At 44.3% G+C, this 17,668-nt stretch overlaps 1 protein-coding gene across 2 annotated transcripts; it reads left to right on the forward strand.

Annotated features, from left to right (window-relative positions):
- The first annotated feature begins 37 nt into the window (after positions 1-37).
- Positions 38-17,515, forward strand: prrc2b (proline-rich coiled-coil 2B). Of its 2 annotated transcripts, none has more exons than XM_056746946.1 (30): positions 38-185; positions 2,758-2,936; positions 3,262-3,439; positions 5,639-5,741; positions 5,857-5,920; positions 6,036-6,179; positions 6,287-6,582; positions 6,705-6,826; positions 6,907-7,070; positions 7,150-7,237; positions 7,325-7,445; positions 7,556-7,883; positions 7,963-8,171; positions 8,444-8,639; positions 8,739-10,875; positions 10,967-11,157; positions 11,274-11,389; positions 11,852-11,993; positions 12,094-12,170; positions 12,841-13,194; positions 13,287-13,388; positions 13,464-13,656; positions 13,738-13,817; positions 13,924-14,048; positions 14,678-14,900; positions 15,015-15,182; positions 15,271-15,350; positions 15,605-15,692; positions 15,787-15,981; positions 16,327-17,515. In XM_056746946.1, exons 2-30 carry the CDS (start codon positions 2,822-2,824, stop codon positions 16,465-16,467), a joined length of 6,540 nt encoding a protein of 2,179 aa, XP_056602924.1. In that variant the 5' UTR covers positions 38-185; positions 2,758-2,821; the 3' UTR covers positions 16,468-17,515. The 2 variants fall into 2 exon arrangements, with proteins under 2 accessions (XP_056602924.1, XP_056602925.1); XM_056746947.1 differs by having other exon boundaries at positions 15,787-16,005; positions 16,327-16,465.
- The last annotated feature ends 153 nt before the right edge of the window (positions 17,516-17,668 follow it).

Here is a 17,668-nt window from a genome sequence, read left to right on the forward strand (position 1 = left end):
GCTGACGTCATATCCGCTCTAAGCGGCAGCAGCAGCTTTTATTCTCAGGCCGGGAAACTAAGAAGCGAAGAGAGAAAAACAGAGAGGAATTGGCCGCAGAATCTTCATCCATCCTTACAAGTTTCTCTATCCTGTGGAAATATACTGATATAAGTGATCTGAAGTGACAGTTGCACGTTGATTCGGTGAGTTATTAACGCGCTTTGAGTCGATATTTGCGGGTTTTCGGCCGGTTTGTCGCAAGATGTCTCCGTGATTCTTTCGCTTTGTTCTGGAGCAGCAGCCATTTTTAATCACCTCACACATCAACAAATCTACACAAAACACCCGTTAACACACTAATGACTGAATATGTTGTCAGGTATTAAACGGGCATCAGCCCCATGGCGCGTTTTGTCCAGAAATAAAGCTCGTTTCTCCGGGTATGATCTGTGAAATGAGCGTAAGTGCTTCACGGCTAATGTTAGTAACGTTAGCACTGCTAACAAACCAAAGACAGTTACATGACAATATCTCGCGTATTATTACGTTTGCTTATTTGTTAGTGTTCACGCGTGTATATCTAGTTAAAAAGAAATGTTAGTGTCGCTCTAATGTGTGTAGAATTATATTTCCTTTGCGTTATGGGGGTCTGTTTACATCTCATGCTAACTGATTTTTTACACCGCTGATTTGTTTTTGTGTTTTTTTTTATCGCGGGTTGAGAGAATGTTTTAATGTCACACGTTATTATTTAAGATGTTTGTCCGATAAAGTGAGTGACGGATTGTTTTATTTGAAAGGTTTTTCTTTACATCGTCATTTGTCAACGTCCGTTCCCACAGTTGTTTCGTGTTTATGTTTTTCTCTCGAAATAAATATTCTCTGATAGTGTCTGTATTTCACACAGTTGCTGTTCTCTGTCTGTTTGTTTGTTTATTGTGTGTTTTTGTTAAAGAGGCCCATGTGCTTTTTAAGACTTTATTTTGACATACTAGTATAACTGCCCTACATGAGTAAAGTTTAAAAAAACAATCGAATGCGTACATTAAATTATTATTGTGTATATATATATGTGTTGTTGTTTGCAGACACTTTTTTTCAAAATATGTGTTGACATTATCATTACCATCTGTCCTCGCCGGAGACTTTTGTCCAGTTGCTTTGTTTGGGATTATTGTAGAAATGATATATATATGTATAATAACACTGTATTGTGTCACTGAGTTTGATAACACATATGTATTGTCACAAGTTGTAGCGATTCATCTCTGTCACAAAGTGTCAGTCTTGACTGGGGCTGTCACAATTGTCAAATAATCTTCTCATTGCAATTATTTGACATTATTCCAATTATTTCAGATAACTGCACTCATTTAGAACCAGCGAAACCACCGCTGGTTCGGCACCCTCATATGTTCACTCGCTAATTCAGATTTATGTACTCGCCCGATCTCTGCGCTCTGCAATCGAACAACATCTTGTGGGGCCGTCCCACAAAGGGAAAAATCAATCTCTCACACTTTCCACGACTCTGGAATAATCTCCCTCTTTTTCATAAATTCAGTGGATTCTGTTGTTGTCATCAAGGATCGGCTAAAACACATCTCTTCCATCAACATCTGATGCAATAGTACAGTCTTCTACTTTACTATCCCCCAAAAAAGAAATTCTTAGCTTATACTGTAGTAGGCTAACTGACACCAGTTTTACTGCACCTATGCATTGTTGTTCTTTTGTATGCTTAAATTGCTTCTATTGTTTCTTTTCTCCTACTTTGTAAGTCGCTTTGGTTAAAAGCGTCTGCTAAATGAGAGTGGAAGAGACCTAGCTGGCTGAGATTTTAGCGAAAGTACGTCATAGTCCCGTGTGGATATATACCCCATTAATCGTCAGCAAAATTTCACAATCGTGATAGCCCTAATCTTGAAAAAGATATACATTTTTAAGAAACCTCATCTATTTAAATAACATAACCTGGTTGACACAGTTCATCATAATTTATCATTACAGAAAATCACATGTGTAAGTTGCCTAAACATTAACGCTTAGTATTCATGATCTGGATTTCATCATTTACTCACCGTCATGCCATCCCACATGTATACGACTGCTTGCCTTCATCTCAACACAGATTGGGTTTTTGAGAGAGATATGTTTCATTCTTTCGTTCCCAATGAGATGATGTCCAGTCAACATGTCTTGAGTGAGATTTGCCTTTATATATGTACTTTGTTAGTTGTTCTAAAATAAGATATAATCAAATGTATAGTTGTTACTTGTTTTTGTGGCTTTTCCTAACATGTCACTTGAACAGTTAAAAAGTGCTGTTAGAATCTCACAGTGTGCACTTTGCTTTACTGTATCTCAGCTGCAGGTGTATGCCTTTAGCAATGCCAAGGTCATGATTTATAGATAGAAAGCACTTGGTTGCTTTGAAGGAATGTTTGCTGGAAGTTTTTTATTATAGCAATAGGTTTTTAAAACATGATTGTTTTTTTTATTTTGTGTAAATAATATGTATTCCTCAAATCCTGGTCTACATGTCTATCTCACAGTTTTTTAGAGCTGATCTGGATCATGATTTTTTTTTGCCTCATCAGTTTTGTTGACCAAGTTTGCAGTCCTTGAAGTGTACGAACTGCGCTTGTCGGAACCACATGTTCTTTCCTCTTGTGCTTTTATAGAAGATTATATATTTGTTTTGTTTAAGCTAGTATAAAAGCGTGTTGAAACAACATTTAACAGTCTATTGATGTTGTGTGTGTTCCTCCACAGAAACAGACGGTACTGAGGACGAGGTGCAAAGACAAATTTCCATACTCGATGACATTACATCGCAATGTCCGATCGTTTGGGGCAAATAACCAAGTCCAAGGATGGGAAAAGCAAGTATTCCTCGCTCAGCCTATTTGACAAGTACAAAGTAAAGTCAATAGAAACCCAGAAAACCACAGGTGAGATGTTCCATCCATGACACGCTTTTACATCATCACACTTAAAAACTGTTTATTACGATGTTTAAAAGAACAGTTCATCCAAATCAAATCGGTCTGTATTTACTTGCTCTCACGTTCTGAACCAGTTGGATCGGTTGTCTAGTTTACTCTTTTCCATATAATAAATCGCCTAAAAGCTTAAATTTGGCTCGCGTGTGAACGTCATATCAAGGTTTGACCTCTACGATAGCAAACGTCATAGTTTCTAAAGGTTTGGGTGAACTGTTCCTCGACATCATTATCTCTCTGTGTGATGGCGCTCATGAAATCTCTCGCTGTGCAGTTGTTGCACGACATGGCTTACAGAGTCTTGGAAAAGTGGCCACTGCCCGCCGCATGCCCCCTCCCGCTCACCTGCCGAGTCTGAAGTCTGAGAATAAAGGAAACGATCCCAACGTGATTATCGTGCCCAAAGACGGTACAGGATGGGCAAACAAGCAGGATCAACCCGAACAGAAGAGGTGAGACCCAGTGCTCCATCTGTCCGTCACGCTCGGTTACAAAAACATTTCGAGGAAGTGTGCAGGGGTGTATTTAAGCTTGTGCGAGTGGAATTCATTCGATCTTCATGACAGGGATTGTGATGTGTGTGTGTGTGTGTCTGATGCGTGAGTTTGTGACATTTAGAGCCGGTTGTATTGTGAGAGACACGTCTTGATGTGCTGTTTGTGAATTTGAGTCGTGCGTGTGGGTGTGTAGAGCAGATACAGTGATGATGTATTGCGCGTTTGTGTGGGTGTTGAGCAGTACAGTACAGTACCTGTTCTTTGAGTGTTTACGTACACCTCTTCCAGTGAAACTACTGCAATTAAATGTATTTGTGTGGTGTAGAATCCTTTGGATAAAAGTGTGAATGTACAAACTCCGTAAGCCATATATGACCCTTGAACATAAAACCGGTAATAAGGGTAAATTTTTGGAAATATCATTGTATTCATCACCTGAAAGCTGATTAAATAAGCTTTCTATTGATGTATGGTTTGTTTGAGATCTTTGTCCCAGATACAGTTATTTGAAAGGAATGAACCCAACCATTTGGTAATTTAAGACTATGCTGGATTGTTTTGACCAAAAATACTAGCTGGTTTTAAAACGAGCAAATAAAATAATTTCTGCGTTCGATTAAAAATAACCCAGCATTCTTTATTTCTTGAGGAACGATTAGTTTCATGTTAGGTTGTGTAATGAAAATAAATCTTTGTGTATTTTAAGGCAAGGAAATTCACCAGTCAATCCTCGGGATAGATGTCCAAAGTGAGCAGTTTGAAGTTTTACTTTGAATAAAATGTGCTGAAGATGGCAGATTAGGGGTTTATTGAAGGAACCTTGTTTGTGAAAGACATATTTATGAAGAAATGAATGATTGTGCGGCCAAATGACATGGTTGTGGTGGATCTCTAGAGATGACATTGTGATTTACACATGGACCAGACGTGTAACTGGAAGCATTTAGATGCTTTGAATGTCTGCTGAAAGTCTGGCTTTCCACTTAATTTAAACATTTATTATAAAAGTAGATTTTAAGACACTTTTTGATAACTTGCTTTCTGCAGCATTTTAAGAGATGTCATTGTGGATTAATGAAAAAGAGATGTCACTGATTAAATGCAAGAACTTCCCGACCCCAAGAGGGTGCTCTATCGACAGACACTAGAGGTGTGGTCTTTCTTATTAAGAGCGCCCGTCTCCCATGCCTCGTAAAAGGAGCGGTGCGACCGGTTTCACCAGCAGCTGGGCTTTTCCCCGCATGCTCAGAGCCAGCGGTCTGCTCTGTTCCTGTCAACTCACCAGAGCCCAATGAGGCAGCGCAGAATTGGCGCCTGCAGAAAATTCAGTGGATTTCATCCCTTGTTATTGACAAAAATGCAAACACAACACAGGGATTTTCCCGCCTCAGAATGAGGTAGTGCCATCCTGATCTTTTTACACACACGTAGGCCTACCGTCCCTTTAAGTGGCTTATCCAAGTGACTTTGACATATTTAAAAGGTTCTTAGAAAATTTGATGAAAATGACGTGTAGTGTTAAGTTATATAAAACATTACTTTTATTAAACAGACTTTTTAAAAATCAAATAAAGCTTTAGCATTTTCAACTATCTTTTCAGCCCACAATAGCCAACCGAATTAAACAGTGTTACTAAATGAATGTCTCTTTATGTCTCGAGACACCACTGGATCATATTCAATCCGTTCAAAGTGAGAAGACATGCGAATTCTCTTAAGTTTATTTGAAGTTTTTCTTATTCTTTACATTGTGTTTTGAAACATTTCATTATTACAAACTAAACTCAACAACTTTTTTGTTTTAACTCTAAAAAACAAAATGTTGACTTTCATACAGTATATATAATCTATAAATATGGTGTTGACATGCACCTTTTCTGTAGGTTCAAAAGAATTCGGAGTACAAATTCGGTCTGGTGTATTCAGAGTTTAAACAGTTGTCTTCAGCATCAATCAGTAAGCTTCTCTGCCTCTTTTTAAATAAGCCGAAACCAAATCTGCAACAGGATAAGTCAAAGTACATAATTTAAAAATACAAGTTCATTTTCTGTGGCTGGTGTTCTTTCTCTATAATTGATTTCTTTGTCTGTAGCCCTGCCGCAGTAGTTTTTATCTCTCTGTTCTGATAATAACTGAATGATTTGTTTTCTTCAGTTCCGTTGCATTGTCAGCTCAGCCGCTGGAGTGGCAGCCGCCGCCGGCTTCACAGAAATCTGTGTCCAATCTTCAGAAGCCCACACCCATAACCATCCTGGAGGTACTACACAGTCTCCATGTTTATTTTACAGTCATGAATGTAACTGTAACGTTTCTGTCTTGATATTCCAGAGACGTCCTCCAGAATTTTTTGTTTTTTTGTTTTTTTCCTCCAGAGCACAAGTTCAGGAGGACCAAAGCAATGGGCACAGCTCAATGGAAAAGCATCAGATCCGGATGGTAAGGATTTGGTTTCTAATGCAGAGTTTGGATTTGAACCATTGAGCTTTAATCGCGAAAGAAGTCGCCTCCTGCTGTTTTAAAGGGAAAATGTTTTCTTTTGCACCCATTGCAGGTTTAAAGGTCTCAAGCCGACTGCAGCCCTTCTCTCACGAGGAATTTCCGACGCTGAAAGCAGCAGGAGAACAGGACAAGGTTGGCAAGGAAAGAAGCGTTTACGATCCGTCGTATGGGCCCGGACCAAGCCTCCGCCCGCAGAGTGAGTCCAGTGTGTATGACGCTTGCCGCTGTGAGCTGTTTGATTGGCAGCCATGGTTTCAGAGACGTGGTGTATTCATGCGGTTAATTTCTCTCTTTCACTGACAGATGTGTCAAGTTGGCGGGAGGGTGGTGGGAGGAACCTGCAGCCCTCGGGACTGTCTGCTGCCCTCTCCTGCGAAACGGAGAACAAGAACAGCAGCTCAGCCGAGACCAGCGCTCCTCCCCCTGCCTCCTCCTCTTCCTCCCCCATCTCCATAACCACCGCCTCCACTCAGCCCGCTGAACCGAAGGAGCCGTCGCTGCGGCCCGCTCAACCCGTACGCCGAGTCACACCATCAGCCCTCCAGTACCAGCACCAGCATCACACCACCACCACCTACCATGACATGCTGCCTGCCTTCGTGAGTCTCCGTCGTCGTACAAATGCCACTATTACAGAACCTGTCATGGCTTAGTAAAAAATCACAAGTGGTCAGTATTTGGGAAAATTGACCGTTAAATGTGTTTGCTGCTTGTTTATCAGATGTGCCCTAAAGAGACCCGTGAGACCCTGGGCTCCTCTGATCACGGCCCCACCACTGTGGTGGCCCCTGTGCACTTTGATGCGCGCTTCAGATCGGCGTTCCCCGCACCAGAGCCTGTCAAGTAGGTTGTTCACTAATCCGTGATGCCCCATGTCATCAACAGTCACGCTTAATTGAATTCATTTGTTGTTTCTTTTACAGCGGTGAGTTAAGAAGAGAGAACAGATTCCCCCGCATGCCCCCACGACCTTCCGCTCGGCCTGTCCGCCGCATAGGAGATCGAGCCCCTCGTCCTGCCATTATCAACCCCGATGACCTGAAAGACCTGGATGAACTGGACAACGAGTGTGAAGATGGCTGGGCAGGCAAGGGCTCGCTGTTTTACTACAACACCAGGTGTTTTGAGAATAAAGTCTCACTGGTCGACTTTTTCCTGTTCTTCAGGTCTCCATGAGGAAGTGGATTACAGCGAGAAGCTCAAGTTCAGCGATGATGAGGAAGATCGCTTGCCGAGTGAGAAGAAAAAGATCTGGTGAGTGTTGTGCTGTGCTGTCTAACAGGACGTGTGGCTGAAGTGCATCTGTGATGTAAACAGCATGTTTGGTTTGTGTTTGCTCAGGGATGATTGGGACATCCATCAGGAACAACGGTTATCTCAGAGCTCATTCGAAGCAGAGGAGGAGGCATACTTACGTCAGTCCAGAAAGACCAACGGACGATTCTCTTCTGCTGAGTCTCAGGTAACGGCAAGGCACTGGTTGATGGAAAAAGTAATTCTCATCTGCTTTATGGGCCATATAACTGGGAGGGTTTTGGAGCTCTAACAGTGTCTGTCGTTGATGGTTTTCAGCACCAGCAGAAGATGAGCGTAAACAGCGAGTCCGCAGAGGTGCCAGAGGAAGCTCCACGTCAGGCACCTTCCCGTGGGAAGTTCGTCCCTGCTGATGTCTCTGAAGCGGTGGAGAGGGCGCGCAGGCGGCGCGAGGAGGAGGAGAGGAGAGCTCGTGAGGAGAGGCTGGCTGCCTGTGCGGAAAAACTAAAAAAACTGGATGAGAAGTTTGGCAAGACCGAGAAACCGTTACGCTCCGAAACCCAGAAAGAGGACAAGGAACTGACGCAGTCTCCGGGTAGGAAGTCATCTAAACAGCAGCAGGACAGCTGGCAGTATTCCACTAAAGGTACCACACGTGACACGCAGGCTGTTTTATGCTACTTTCAATACTTTTCTTTACTCATTCAATGATCAATGTTCTGCAGAAGCGTTGGATACACCTGCAGAGTCATCCAGTCAGGATTATAAGGATGAAGGTTATTATCAAAATGATGATGAGGATGATTGTGTTGAGCCCACCTCCCCCGTCCCAGATTACAGCCGGCACCAGAAGCCAGTTCCACCCCGATTCCAAAAGCAACAACAGCAGCAGCAACAACAACAACAACAACAACAGCAGCAGCAGCAGCAGCAGGTGAGTCGCTAACATGCGATCATGTTGGTGGAACGCGCACATGTTAATGTGATGAACACCGAAACTTCACTTTGTAATTCCACGTTTTGTCGTGCAGCGATGCAGTGTTTTCCTTCAGAAAAGCAACAAGCATCTTTTTGGATGGCGGACAATAAAAAAAGTCTACCGCAACCTCTGTGTACATATCTAGCATGTGTCTTTAGTGGTATTCAAGCTATTCTGTTTGGTTCCACGCCATGCATCTAATGTTGTGTATGTTGTGTGGTTTCAAGGAACAGGTTTATAAAATGTCAACATGGCAACAGCCGGTTCACCCTTCGCAATCCAACTCTGCTCAGAGAGGCTTTTATCCCGCTCACGTGCCGGGCTTTGACCCACGCTGGATGATGATGCCTCCATACATGGACCCACGCATGTCTCAGGGGTGTTCTCCGGTAGATTTCTACCCTCCTGGGGTTCACACTTCTGGTGAGTAACACAATAAAAATGCAAGTAAACATCAGGTACTACCTAGAATGTCTTGTCCAAATTTAACCTGTCAACAAATGTTTTATTTTCTCCTCCAAGGATTGTTGAAACCTGTCATTCAGCAGGAGCATCTGAATAGTCCTGGTTCTGCCTCCGATGAAGGCTGCCATCCCAGCATGCATCAGGACAGAAGGACACCATCCGCAGAGCCCTACCAAGTGTGGAGCCAAGACAACTACTCATCTGCCCGCAGTTTCACCCCACCATACCAGAGACAGCATGAGAATGGCGACAGGGGCCAGATGGACAACAGGAGTGACAGGTCGTGCTCTAGAAACGACTCTTATGAGGAGAGAGGTCAAGAGACAGAAGAACTGACTCAAGGATTCCGTCAATGCAGAGGTTTGGACTTGCCACTCGGGTCCCATGAAGAGAACTCTGCATTGAGCAGGAGTCATCCTGGAGAAGGTGAATTCTCTAAATCGGACAACAGAGATGTCCCGTCTGGACGACATCAGAAAGATGACGAGGGATTCGACAGTAAGGACAAGAGCTACGATTCTGACTTCTGGAGGAAGGACGGCGGTCTGAAGAAAGATGGAGGCGGTCAGGGTCAGTGGTCAGACCAAGGTTCCAGCAGCAGCAGTAGCATTAGCCAACCATCCGAGCCCATTTGCAGAAGTCTGAGAAGAACTGGACCCATCAAGAAACCTGTGCTGAAACCCTTGAAGGTTGAAGACAAAGAGAACGAGAAGCCCAAATCTGAACCTGAGGAGAAGGTCGTCCCGTACCGGCTGGAGAAAGAAGTGGTCACCAACGTCTATGATCTGAAGAAAGATGCCCCGCCTCTGTCTAACAGACACTCTGCCTCACAACACGTCACATCTGTCGAACATAAACAAGTTGAACCTCCAAAAGTTGAGAAACTGAGCAACCTGCCTATGGAGTCGCACAAGGAGAACTGTTGGGACAGTGTGAAGACTCAGTCTGTAGACAGCTCTGATAGCAGAGAGCCGGCGGCACCACGCCGCAACAACTGGATATTCATCGATGAAGAGCAAGCGTTCGCCGGGAACAGGGGAGCAAGCCGAGGACGTGGACGGGGTTTCAAAGAGTTCAGTTCTCGCGGTGGAGCTCGTGGAGGACGTAGCGACAACAACCGAGGAGCCTACAACAGCACCCAGAGACCCGCACGGGGCCGTGGAGGTCGAGAGTTTAGGAGCGACGATCCACAGAGAGGTAAACCCCGCAGACGAAATGTCAGCGAGACGCATAGCGAGGCCTCAGAGTACGAGGAGCAGCCCAAACGTCCACGACAGAAGGCGGCTGAGAACGGAGAGGCTCCGCAACCCATCCCCGGAGATGTAAAGAGGGCCGACAGAGAATCCTGGCGATCCAACAAGGTCTACACGGACGATCAGAGTGCCCAAGGTGATTCCAGAGACAAGACCAAGCCGTCTAGAGGGTTTGGAAGGTCTTTACCCCCTCGTCTCAATGCCGGATACAACCGTGGATTTGGAGCGAGAGACACTTCTACATGGAGAGGACGAGGTAATCAGTTCGGAACTGGCTCCGCGCAAGAGAATGGGTACAACTTTGTAACAGAATCCTATCCTAAACGGCCATCGGAGCGCGAGGCATTGAAGTACCCCCCGAAATTGACAGGATCCTTCGCAGAGAATGGTGTCGAGGACCGGGAAGGCGGCTACTATCTAGATGGTGATAATCCGGACAACCGACCGTTGAGGAGGCGACGTCCCCCTCGCCAAGATAAACCTCCACGCTTCAGAAGATTACAGCAGGAACGGGAAGTCGGAGGTCAGTGGAACAGTGAGGATTACGTGAACGGAGACTTTGCTAATCCGTGGCCGGGTCGCGCTAAGGGTGCAGAGGAGCCCTGGCCCAACACCTACCCTGGAGGAAAGCCGCAGGAGCTCACGGTTCCGGGTGAGGATTGGGAGACGGGCTCAGAGAACAGCGATTTTAATGAGTGGAGGGAGAAACGGGGAGGAGGACAGCACGGTGATATGACAGAGGCGGGTCACGGTGATCCCTCATCAGAGAAGCGAGAGCTCTCCAAACGAAGTTTCTCTAGCCAGCGGCCGGCCGTAGACCGACAGAACCGGAAGAGTGACGTGTCCATCGAGAACAGGTTAACTCGATCTTCAGACGTCCTGTCATCTGTAGGTCCGAGTAAGAACGAGAGCTGGCAGAACGGCGTCTCTCACACCAAACGGTACGTATGCAAGGTGACACACATGCCTGTTAGAATAGTCACAATGAACGTTGACGGCCGTGTATGAACTTTGCTCTCGTTTATTCAACAGCGTTCCTGAAGACTCACTGTCGGGTCTGAGCTCTGGCTCTGTGTATAGTGTGGAGCACAGCGAGGAGAACCTTTCCACCATCACCGCTGAAGCTACAGGGAAGATCATGATCGAGAAAGATCTGAAACCAAGAACAATGAAGGGAGACATGACAGAACAGCTGTCTCAGTATGAGCGCAACACTTACCCAGGTAAAACACACACATGCTAGGTTTAGCCGAAAGTTTCATTTAAAGGGGTATGTGATGACGGACCGAGCTGGATTGTTGATCGTGTTGTTTGTTCTTTGCTTTTCGTCTGTCCACAGTCGAGAGCGACTCTGGAGTGTCTGTACCAGGTCAGGAGGTGTTCCAGGACGCGCTGTCCAAAAAACAACGACGGCCACAGGAAGACGAGCGCAGGCGGAAGGATATAGGTGCTCCAGTGAGTAATAATTTCATCTTTCATTTCATCGTCAATCCATTTGGCTTGAATCACACAGAACCAATTTTTGTAGTGAGTGGTGCAGATTTGCGAGCTGTTTATGCGCACTGGGCACCTCGCAGTTTTAAGAAAATCAACTCTTGAGCAAAAACTTTTTTTCCATTGTCCAATCAAATAAATGGAGAGGCAGGCCTTTTGGTGTTTAACCGATGGAACTGGTTGCCTAGCAATATATGAAAAGAAATGTGCAGGCTGATTTTTCGTCGAAGTCATCCAAAAAATGCAGCCAGTTTTCAAACCTGTAAAATGGGTTGGATGTTATCCACCCCTTAGTCAGCAGATGCATCAGATAATCACAATGAGCTTTGTTGAAAAGCTGCTTTACTGAAAACATTGACAAAAACAAAGTAAGTGATGGTTGAGTATTTCTTTGATGTGAAGTCATGTGGTTCTCGTCCACAGGTTTCAATAAAGAACCGAGCAATCGCATCAAAAATGCCTCCACGCTTTGCGAAGAAGCAGGGCAGCATGTCCATCGAGCAACCCGAGGAGACGCTGTCCACGAGCAGCTTAGGAACAGAGATCTGGGAGACCAACAGCACAGGTGAGTCAGATCTGTGTGTTGTTTGTCAAGTGTGTCATTTTCAGCATATTTCAGTAATTATTATTGTGATTTTGAGCATCTGTTGTTTGTGTTTCTAAAGCCCTGACCGTCCAGTCATCAGGTGGCGATTCGTGGACGAAACAGGTTTCTTACACAGGGAGTGAACCCAATTCAGAGGTAATCATCAACCTGCCTGCAGTCGGGTGATTCTCACGAAATCTGGGTTTCAAGATGTCAAACGTGATTTGAATGCCTTTGTTTTTAGCAATTTCAAAACATTCAGTGATAGTTAAAAAAAGGCCAGTTAAAAGCAATATAAATGTAAAATGTTAATATCTGTGTCTCTGTGTGTGTGTCTTTTACAAATGTTACACACTTGTAAATCTTTCTTATACATAATTATTGTGTCGATGCACATTTGTCATTTGAGAACGTTCTATTTTTTTTTTAAATAATATAATTTTACTCTGTTTAAATTAAAACAAGTCATGCACCCAGACTAAAAAGGATGCGTTACGTTAATGCGAATTTCAGCAGAAAACACAATAAAATACATGAATAGTTCATTCCTATGTTAAAATGTTCTTTTGTGCAAGGTGGGAGAACACAATTATGTTTATGATGAGCACTTTGTATTACCGGCATGATGTTTCATGAGAATGATCCTATCGGATTTTTATGCAAGACAAACGCATAATCTCAAGCAGATATTTTGTAAGATTTGACTGTCACTGTGAAGTATGTTGTCTTGTGATGTCAGGATAGTTGTTCTGAGTCCAGTGGCTAAATCTTCACGGAAAGCTCTTACGGTAGCATCATGGCAATTTTGTTGATGTGTTTGTATCAGATGGTGTGTGAGTGGACTGTGGGTGTGCCGTCTGAGGCTGGCGCTAACATGAACCACTCTCCGGTGTGCCAGGATTCCGATGCAGGACCTGAGCAGAGTAAAGAACACAAACCAGGACCCATCGGGAACGAGCGCTCGCTGAAGAACCGGAAGGGCTCTGAGGGAATGGAGCGTCTGGAGGGTCCCATCACCCCCGTCAATGGTGTGGACATTCACGTAGACAATGTCATTCCCGTACCGCCCATCGAGTTCGGTGTCAGCGCGAAGGATTCTGACTTCAGCCTTCCTCCGGGGTCCACATCAGTGCCCGTGTCCAACCCGGTTACTAAGCTTCAGGACGTGCTCGTTGGGAATGTGCGTGGGACATATGCTTTATTCACTTTGATTATTGTTTGGGCAGGCGGAAGGTTTATTTACTGTTTGTTTGTTGGTTCATGTGTGCGCAGGCGGGCTTGACTCAGTCCATCCCGATGCTTCGCAGGGATCATCTTCAGCCTGGAATCAACCTCAATCACATCAGCTTCCCCACCGCAGACCTCACGCTGAAGGTAACGGCTTTGCACATCTCCTGCTTTCAAAGTGTGCGACTAGCCTTCCTTGATGTGCTTTTATGTGCTCGTCAGATGGAGTCTGCACGTAAGGCGTGGGAGAACTCTCAGGCTCTTCCAGAGCAGGGATCTCCAGGTGCCCCTGTCTCCGGGGCTCAGCCGACATGCAGCGTGGGCTCGTCCAGCGGCGTCAGTTATAGCTCGTTCGGAGGAGTGTCTATGCCTCCCATGCCCGTGGCGTCTGTTGCACCCTCTGTCTCCATGCAAGGTCAGCTCCGGATCTCATCTCAGATGTTTGTCTTCGTCACGTGTGTGTGTTTATAACATGCTCTCATTTGTGCATCTGTAGGCAGTCACATCCCTCCTCTGTATCTGGACGCTCACGTGTTTTCCAGTCAGCCGCGGCTCGTTCCCTCAAACTACCAGCAGGTACACACACACACACACACACAGTGTCTCTCAGAGATGCAGATTTCTCTTTGAGCGTTTGCATGTGGATGCTGTTGTAAAAACTGTTGGTTGTGTTTGTGCGCAGGCCGGTCCTCAGCAGATCCCCATCTCTCTCCATACGTCTCTCCAGGCTCAGGCTCAACTCGGCATGCGGGGAGCTCTGCCTGTATCTCAGTCTCAAGAGATGTTCAGCTCCATCCCACCGTTCAGGTGACTTGCACTGAGTTCTGTTCTTGTCTGTGAAAATAAATCCTAATGTCTCTGAGATTTACGGTCAAAATGTAGAAAACCGAAAACTTACCACGGGGATCACATGAGATTCATGAAACATGAATGTTGCCCATCCCATCATACAAATGATTAGGGATGTAAAACTTCACTCAGCTCACGAATCGTTCACCATACTAAAGTCGTTTAGTAAAAATAAATTGTGAATTAGATGAGACAAATTGAGAAATGAACAACTGCCTCTTTATTTCTCAAATGCTGCACATTTCCTGTTAAATAAAAATATCTTTGATGTCAAATAACAAAACTAAACTGCCATTTTTTAACAAATTCAAAATCAAATAAAAAATGATCAATACAAAAGTCTCTAAAGAAAAGCACAGACAAAGTTTGTTTATTTTAGTTTTTCTTTACATTCAAAAAAACATGTCAACCGGCTTGAATCTGCACATATTATAATGGATTTTCAAACGGCACACAGTCGTGATATCCCTATAAATGTTCGGCTTAAATCACTTTCACACACGCTGTCAAATGTCTCATGTTGTTTCTTTTACACATTGATCAGTTTTCTTCGATCATTAATCTGATCTTTGTGTCTTCTCTTGCAGGTCTCAGGTGTACATGCACCCAAACCTGTCTCAGCCTAGTCCCATGGTGCTCTCCGGAGGGGGTCCTCTCAAAGGACCCTATTCTCCATTTCCAGGCCTTCAGTCAGAAATGGTGAAACCGCAGTCAGGCTCTCACTACCAGCCCATGAATGGCAGTCAGCCGCTGGTGTACGATGGATCTATGAATCAGGCCTCACAGCTCATGGACTCGCAGCTCATCCAGGTAATGGCGTCAAATGTTTCGTTTTAAAGAGCGTTAGGACATGAGAGGCTGTTCATTATGATGGTTTGGATGTGGGAGTAAATGGAGTGATGTTTCTGGTCATGTCCGGTGTAGGTGACAATGCCCATGCCTGGATCTCAGCTGCGATACGGTTCAGCCCAGCAGCATCTCATTCTGCCCCAGTCCATTCAGCTCCAGCAGAACCAGAATCTGTCGGTGGGTGCGTCGCGTCGGATGATGCCACCCGGCTCTCAGCCTCAAGTCCTGACCAGCAGCAGGGAGGTGAGAGCTCAACGTTCTTGTACACTGAACGCTCACAGAGTTCAGGCTAATGCTGTTTAACTGATGCGTTTATACGTCTGTCTCGCAGCACTCACAGATGGATATGAAAGGATTCCAGTTCTCTGATAAACACTCACACTCGCCTGGAATACCCAGCGGCTCCTACAGGTGAGCACGTTTCACATGCAGACATCATGTTCTGTGCTTTTTTTAATGGTGCCTTTTCGCACATTGTTTTTGTAGTATTCCTAAAAATCATCCACGTGTTTTAATAGCATTTGTTTATTTATTACACACTTATTTGTTAAGACCAAATATTGCAGATACAAAAACGACACGCATATTGATCACACACAATGAATGTCATACACGGAACTGTAGATGTAATATCTTGACACACACTGTGTCTCTCTCTGTGTCAGACCCGGTTCTGCTAGCCCCATTGGGAAGCCCTCCGGAGCCGGTGCTCCTCCAACTATGGCGTCTCTTCAGGGTCATTACACGCATCAGGTATCAGTCATCTTGAGCTCCAGTTGTTTTCTGTGTTGTAAATGTCGAGCACGTGACCCACAACTGATGTTCTTTGCCGGTTTCCACCCCTCAGGGCAGTATGGTCATGCACATGAGACCTCCCAACAGTGGCCCGTTTCCCAATCCAATCCAACGTCCCATCATGCAGGTCAACAAGACTGTCATCATCCGCTCTCCGCCCTATCCAAGCCCCGGGCGTGAGCCGTCCCGCTCCACGCCCCCCTCTAACCCTGAGCCTGCCCTCAAAGCCCCTGAGGACGGTATGAAGGTGAGCCACCCACTGTGAACCTAGGTAATGTCATTTAATGTCACTCCTTTTTTGTTTTCATTCATGTCTCGATTGTTTTATTATTAAATTGTTAAATTGCAGTGATGTTTCAGTTTATGGTGATGTGGTTTATATAGAACAACTGTCCTTAAAAACATATATTTAATGTTTAAAAAAACTAGTTTTATTCCAGTAAAATGTTAATTAAATATTATAACCTTACTCCACTTTATGAGGAATATCTTGTACATCGCTAAATCCTACAGTCATTTTGAGTTCTGAAGTTTTAAATTCTCTTTCATGGATAGTGAAGTGTTTATTTCACTATATGTTGTGTCCGTGCAGATGAAGTCTTTGCGTGACGTCAAGAGCTCATCTGTCATTCCCAGCAAAATCCAGGATCAGCTGCCGACAGCACAAGTCAAATCTATTCGAACCGGAGCCATAAAACCACAGTCAGTCAAAGTGGAGGAAGGCAAAGCCTAAACTATGGACCTCATGATCACATGACCCGGCTGTGTGTGGCCATCTCTCTCTCTGTCTCTCGCTCTGATCTCCAGGATTGATGCACAGGATCACAAACTCCACCACGAAACGCCTAGTAATAAACATCACATAGAGATATGAATATCTATATATAAGTGTATACTATATATATATAAATATACATAGACACGATAGTTTTTGGACTTCTGCGCAGACTTTTCAAGATTTCAGCTTTATTTATTTTAAGTTTTTATTTGACATTTCACGTGAAGAATAACGGTTACAAGGCAAACCAATCCTGGTTGCGTTTTGCTTCCTCATCAAAGTCTGAACAGAGAGAAACCGTGCGTCTCCTCTTCCAGCCCGTGCGTCTCTACACCCGATGCCAAACTGAGCCGCGCGATTGGACTCCACGCTTCCGTCGACGTCAGAAGCGCTAGCGCTGCAGTGTGTGGCTTTATTTTTACTGGGTACCATGGAGTTTTAATTTTCTTTTTAATATATATGTATAAATATAGTAATCATGCCTATTTGCTTATTATGAAAGAACACCTTTTATTCAATAAAAAAAACTTCAAACCCAAATTTGAGGACATTGTTCAATCCAAATATGGAGGACAGGCGATGTCAGTGTGAGCTCGTGATGGACTGCTTGATGAAATCATTTTCTTGTTTTTAACTCTGCTTTTTATGTGCTGTGTAAGTGCATTTGATATGATTTGAGGGGCGACCGTGTGTGGAATAAACGTGAAAGTCACATGTGGGGTAGTGGAGAGTTCTGAGCACTTGAGGAAGCCCAAGATGTTATTGCTCCTCTCTTCTGATGACAAGTGTTGGATTGTTGTGTCGTGGTCTGCAAAGGAAAAATCGTGTTTTGGTGGTTTACGAGCGACACAAGCAGTAAACTGTCACGTTCACCAGGGTCCAGATGTGTTTATCCATGCTGTCAGCAGATCTTATGGAATTGCTCTAAATTCATGTTTTTATTTGAAATGTTGTCGTTGTCTTAAAAGAAAATAAAGTGCACAAAGCAAGGATTTTTCCTTCATGACTGTACAGATTAATATCAATGTCATTTCTCTTTGACTGACTGTTGGGTGTTTTAATGCCCTTTCATATGATTTCTGCTGTGATGATTAAAACCTTTTTTCACAACATTCATAAACACTGAACACTATATTTTCAAAAGCAACTCTTTATT

The sequence above is a fragment of the Triplophysa dalaica genome, chromosome 4, assembly GCF_015846415.1.
Source record: "Triplophysa dalaica isolate WHDGS20190420 chromosome 4, ASM1584641v1, whole genome shotgun sequence".
NCBI lineage: Eukaryota > Metazoa > Chordata > Actinopteri > Cypriniformes > Nemacheilidae > Triplophysa > Triplophysa dalaica.

Excerpts from the sequence above, each read along its gene's own strand:
- prrc2b (XM_056746946.1), top strand. The coding sequence starts at position 2,822 with ATGTCCGATCGTTTGGGGCAAATAACCAAGTCCAAGGATGGGAAAAGC. Across the intron at positions 2,937-3,261 it reads AGAAACCCAGAAAACCACAG|TTGTTGCACGACATGGCTTA; the intron begins GTGAGATGTTCC and ends CTCGCTGTGCAG. Across the intron at positions 7,884-7,962 it reads CTGGCAGTATTCCACTAAAG|AAGCGTTGGATACACCTGCA; the intron begins GTACCACACGTG and ends AATGTTCTGCAG.